Source organism: Belonocnema kinseyi, chromosome 7, assembly GCF_010883055.1.
Source record: "Belonocnema kinseyi isolate 2016_QV_RU_SX_M_011 chromosome 7, B_treatae_v1, whole genome shotgun sequence".
Classification (NCBI taxonomy): domain Eukaryota; kingdom Metazoa; phylum Arthropoda; class Insecta; order Hymenoptera; family Cynipidae; genus Belonocnema; species Belonocnema kinseyi.
Genome location: NC_046663.1, coordinates 2721065 through 2727087, shown reverse-complemented (window position 1 = coordinate 2727087; position 6023 = coordinate 2721065). Strand labels below are relative to the sequence as shown.

Below are 6023 nucleotides of genomic sequence, written 5' to 3'. Positions count from 1 at the left end.
ATTTATGGTACCTCATCATAAATTTAATTTATAATAAGTTACAATAAATTGCCAAAAAGTTACTGAACATTTTTCAATACTTCAAAATTCCGTAAAATCTTTCATTTTCTATAAATTTACAAAATTTTTCAAAAATTCGTGAAAGCCAAGGTAAATTTATAAATAACGAATAATTTTCGGACACTATTTAGTAATTTATAAAATTACCATGAAGTTGATATTTTTTTCTTAATTTCGAAAATTGTGAAGAAATTTGTGTTACAAACGGTAAGATTTTGCTGTAATGTATGGGATTTACCATATATTACCATATATTAAAGTGTATCCTTAAACATTTTTTAAACATTATTTATCTATATATTTGTAAAAATATTTACAAAAAATTATTTGATGAATTTAATTAATTTTTTAAAAAGTGAGCTACTGTTATTATGAAGTCCCCTATTTTTTTTTGTATTTAAAATGCCACATTTCCTGAAAAGTATTCTTCAGGATGACTGCGAATGAAGCCTGTATAAAAAACTTGTCTGATTGCAGACTAATAATCGACAAAAAGGAGCGTAAATTGCGGAAAGGCAACGGCTACCATATGGACATTGTGGTTGTGTGCCTCATGAATGTAGGCTGTGGATTGATGGGAGCGCCATGGTGTTCGGCCGCATCTGTCCGATCTCTGACGCACGTCAATGCGCTCACAGTGATGTCACGAACTCATGCACCGGGTGACAAGCCGCACATTGTCGAAGTCAAGGAGCAGAGGGTTAGCGCTCTTCTTGTCGCCATTCTGGTGGGAGTTAGTGTTCTCATGGCGCCTCTTCTTCGACGCGTTCCGATGGCCGTTTTGATCGGAGTCTTCCTCTATATGGGTACGTAACATTTTTATTATATACATACTCGGGGTTGCTACAAAATCCCGCTTTAGAAAATCCCTAAATTCTCGAAACTCCCTGACTTTTAGCAACGGTGGCGCCACTGGCGCCACCCGTATCTCCGGCCGCCTTTGATGTCCTTATCGTACCACTTTTTTCTTTTTTGCAGATGTTTATTAACGCGAAGTAGGTCAAGGGCGCCAGGGGCGCCTCCCGAATGTCGAGGCACCTCTGGCGCCCTCGAAGAATTCCTACAAAATCTCTCTTTGGAAATTACCTGACTTTCCCTGACCAATTTTTTATTCCCTGACTTTTCTTAAATTCTAAATTTTTGCAGAACCAGTCGTAAGCCCCCCCCCCCCCACCGAGTCTCTGGGTGCATTTGGCGCCCTCACAGGGTTGTTGTAAAATCCTAATTTCGAAATTCTCTGACTTTTCCTTGACTATTCTATTTTTGGTTACATTTTTTTTCTTTTTTAACCGAAAACTTAACCATTTTTTTTTTAAATTCACCTTTTTAGGAGAAAAGTAATTTCATTAGTCGAAAATTTTTCTTTGGTTGCAAATTTTAATATTTTATTTAAACTTCGTTTTCTTTTTATTATTGGAAACTTATTTTTCGAACTGAAAATTCAACTATTCTATTTTGAGTTGAGAATTTAACCTTTTTTTTGTATTAAATTCATCTCTGGGTCGAAATTTCGACTCTGGTTAAAAATTTATTTTAATTTTTTTAGTTGAAGATACATCGTTTTAGTTAAAATTTTATTCCTTTGGTTAAAAATTACAAAATTTTGTTTAAAAGTTGTCTTTTTTTATTGAAAACTTATTTTTTTAACTTAAAATTCAACTATTCTATTTTGAGTTAAAAATGTATTTTTTTTTTAGTTGAAAATTCGTGTATTTTGTTGCAATTTCTTTTTTTTTTAGAAAATTAATATTTTTAGTTGCAAATCAAAATATTTGGTTAAAAATTCATTTTTTTTTATTGAAGATTTATCATTTCAGATAAAAAGTTCACTTCTATAAATTAAACTTTAACTATTCGGTTTTTATGGAAAATTGATCCCTTCTGATAAAAATTTAATCTTCTTGGTTGAAAATGTTGAAAATTTATTCTATTTGGTTGATAATTAATTTCTTTTTACTGAAAATTTAAATATTCTATTTTCTGTAAAAATCCATTTCGTTCCTTGAAAATTGAACTAATATATTAAAAATTCGTTTTTTTATTGTTAAATTTTTTTTAACCAAAAATTTAACTATTCTGTTTTTAGTGGCAAATTTATCTTTTTTAGTTGAAAATTCATGTATTAAACTTGGAACCCAATAATATTTAACTTCCATTTTTGTTTGAAAATGTATCTTTTTGGTGGAAAATTCAAATTTTTTATGAAAAAAGGTTCTTGTTTGGTAGAAAATTTTATTATATTATTAAAAATTTACCAATTTTCCTAAAAAGTTATTATTTTTGGTTAAAATTAATCCTTTTGGGTTGGAAATTCAATTATTTGTTTAAAAACTTCAGTTTTTAGTAGAAAATTCATCTTTTTTGGTGAAAATTGATCTTTTTGGTTATAAATTCAATTATGTGGCTGAAAATTAATTTTCTGTTTTAGTTCAAAAATCATTTATTTTCTTGAAAACTCGTATTTTTTAGGTTCAAAGTTCAGTTATTTTGGTAGAAAATTCCTATTTTCGTGTTGAAAATTCAAAGTTTTTGTAGACATTTTTTTTTTTTGCTATAAAATTCAACAATTTTGATGGAAATCAACTTTTTAGTTAAAAATTCATGTTTTCGGGTTTAGAAATCAATTATTTTGTTGAAAATTCACGGGTTTTGTCTTAAAAATTCAATATTTTTGGTGAAATTTTATTTCTTTATGGACTTAAATTTACCATATTTAATTGAAAAAATATATTTTTGGTTGAAAATTAATTTTATTGGTATAAAAGTTAATTTGTCTTGTTGAATATTTATTATTTTGCTGAAAAATTCATCTCTTAAGTTGAAAATTTAGCAATTTTGTCTAAATTATTTTTTTTCTAGGTTTAAAATTAATGTTCCTAGTTGAAAATGTATTCCTCTATGCTGCAATATTTGTTTTTTTTATTAAAAATCTATCTATTAATTTATAAATTCATGTATTTTTTTTTTTAGAAAATTCGTCTTTTTTGGTATAAAAATAATCTTTCTAATTGAAAATTTATCTTGTTGTTTAAAAATTCAACTATTAGGTTAAAAATTCATTTGTTCGGTTGATAATTAAATTTAAAAAATTTTTGTTAGTATAAAATTCATCTTTTTGGTTGAAAATTTAACTATTTGGTCGAAAATCAATGTTTTTGAATGAAAATTCATCATTTTAGTTAAAAGTTATTTTTTTAAAATAAATTCTTTAAAAAGAATATTTTACTATTATATTTTTATGTGAAAAATATTATTTTTTAGGTCAAAAATAATTTATTTTATTGAAAAATCGTGTTTTTGGGGTTGAAAGTTCAATTATTTTGTATAAATTCCTTATTTTTGGATTAAAAATTCAACGTTTTTGTAACAAAAATTTTATTTTGCGGTAAAATTCAACCTATTTTGATGGTAATCAATTTTTATGTTAAAAATTCATATTTTTGGGTTTAAAAATCACATTTTTGTAGAAAATTCGGGGGTTCTATCTTAAAAATTCAACATTTTTGATGAAATTTTATTTCTTTATGGAATCAAAAATCTTTATTGTGTGAAAATTGAAATATTTTGTTGGATATTTTTTATTAATTTTCTTTTTGAAAATTTATCTTTTTGATTCAAAATAAATAAAAATCAGATTTAAAATCTTATTTAACGACCAATAATCAAGTTAATATATAGAATTTCGGAAAACAAAAACAAGAATTTAAAGAAAAAATTTGGACAACCATCACAAAATGTTCCTATTATAATTTTTTTTTTTAAATCCTATTAAAAAATAATAATTTTCGTAAAAAATATAAAAAATTTGGACAAAAATAAAAGAGAGGAAAGAAAAATGAGAAGGCAACCAACCAATTTTTTTTCTTTTGTTTTCTTTTTCATTTTTCATTATTCTTTTTTTTTGGTCCAAATTTGGTGTTTGGATTCTTGGCCTTTTTCTTCAGAAATTCGATACATTTACTTGAAAATTTATCTCTTTTGTTGAGAATTTAGTAGTTTTGTTAAAATTGGTTTTTTAAGTTCAAAATTAATTTTGCTAATGGAAAAGTTATTACATTTATGGTGCAATATTTATCTTTTTTAGTTGAAAATTCATCTTTTGGTTTGAAAGTTCAACTATTTGGTTCAAAATTTATTTGCTTGGTTGAAAAATCTTCTTTTTTGGGTTGAAAATTCAAATTTTTTGTTAAAAATGCATATCTTCGGGTTGAAAACTCAATTGTTTTCCTGGAAATTTTTATTTTTTATTTTCAATTCTAATAATTATTTATTTATTGATTAAAAAATCTTTTTCGGTTTTTGACTGAAAACAAAGATGTTTCGTGGTAGAAATATCAACCATTACCCTTTTTTTTTTTTACTCGAAAATTCATCTTTGGTTAAAAATGATTTTTTTCATGGTTCAAAATAACTTTTTTTCTACTTGAAAATTCGATTCTTCCATATTTTATTACAAATATTTTTGAAATATGACAATAGTTCAAAGAAAATTCAGGGTATTTCGAAATTTGAATTTTGTAACAACCCTCTTTATATCTTTTGAATTTAATTAACGAGACTGACATTTTTTACCCGTTAAACTGATGAATAATTTTGATCTTAATTTTTGTATCTACTCTTTTTTGTTTCACAATTTTAAAAAAATAAATATTTATAAAATATTGATTATTCCCTACGAGTGGACGAAAAAAGTAAAAACATAAAAATGATTAATTCATCATCTGAATTGAATTTTTGAATATGTTAAACTACTCTTTTCAGGTATCTCTTCTACAAACGGAGTTCAACTCTTTGACAGGATAAAATTATTCTTCATGCCTGCAAAGCATCACGGAACAGCGGTTTTTGTCCGGAGAGTGCAAACTTATAAAATGCACATCTTCACGACAATACAAATCACGTGCTTGGCGATTTTGTGGATTGTCAAGGACTCTAGAGCCGCCTTGGCCCTTCCATTTTTTCTAATCTTAATGATCCCTCTGCGAGCTCAAATGACCCATTTTTTCACGGCTACGGAATTGCGAGCTCTGGACAGTAAGGCTCCGGACAATGAGGACGAGCCAGATTTTTACGAAGAAGCGCCATTAAGCGCATAAAAATGCGCGTGCCTTATTATATTTTCATCCTATTTATATTTCACGAAAATCTTCAAAAATTTTATCCCAAACTTGTATAATATCATTCTGGATTTTCACGTTTTTTTTTTATTATTTGAAAATTATCATTTTTATTGCAAACTAGTAAATAGTCACATCAAATGATTCGTAGTGTTGAAAAAGAAATTTTCCAAAATCATGTTTCAAATTGTTCTTCAAATTAAATTTTAAAAATTTAATCTTAGGAATGAAACAGGTGCCAAACTTAGATTTAGGAAATGTCAATAGTAGTGAATTATGAACTTCTCTCGGCACGTTTCTTCTTAAAGTTTTAATCATTTTTTTGTATATAATTCCAGGGATCACAGTAATTTAGCAATTTAATTTTAGGGAAATTTTTCTTCGTGAAAAAGGTTTTTTTTTATAAATTTAATTAAACTACAAAATATGTGCGCGATTATTATTTTTTATTGTCTCACCCAATTTTTAAGTTTTAATATGAAATAATTTTGATGCAGAATGAGATTCTGTTGTATCTATTATCTAAACGTAATGAAAAAAGAAAATCAAGTAGAATATTTTTGATAATTGACGAAAATTGATATCTTAATTTCAGAAATAATTATATTCTTGTACCATATATATAAATAAACTGATGCATTTTGGTTAAAAAATACCAATTTCTGATTAATAACACTGACATAACCTAAAATTGTTCAAATATTGTAAATATTCTTTTAAATCGAACGATTTTTTATTATTACTATCAATTTTAGACAAAAACATAATACAAGATTCTTTAAGATTGTAAATCCTCTTTTAAACCTATTTTTTTTTAGGAAAACCGATTTCATGTGAAGAATCTTA

At 26.1% G+C, this 6023-nt stretch overlaps 1 protein-coding gene across 2 annotated transcripts in view; it reads left to right on the top strand.

The window, feature by feature from the left end:
* The window catches only part of LOC117176299 (band 3 anion transport protein), a 177653-nt gene extending 171850 nt beyond the window's left edge, over positions 1-5803 (top strand). For both annotated transcript variants that reach the window (XM_033366496.1, XM_033366497.1), the window contains 2 exons: positions 538-866; positions 4822-5803. In XM_033366496.1, the coding sequence (XP_033222387.1) occupies positions 538-866; positions 4822-5156 (664 nt within the window). In that variant the 3' untranslated portion in view covers positions 5157-5803. The remainder of the gene's footprint in view (positions 1-537; positions 867-4821) is intronic.
* The last annotated feature ends 220 nt before the right edge of the window (positions 5804-6023 follow it).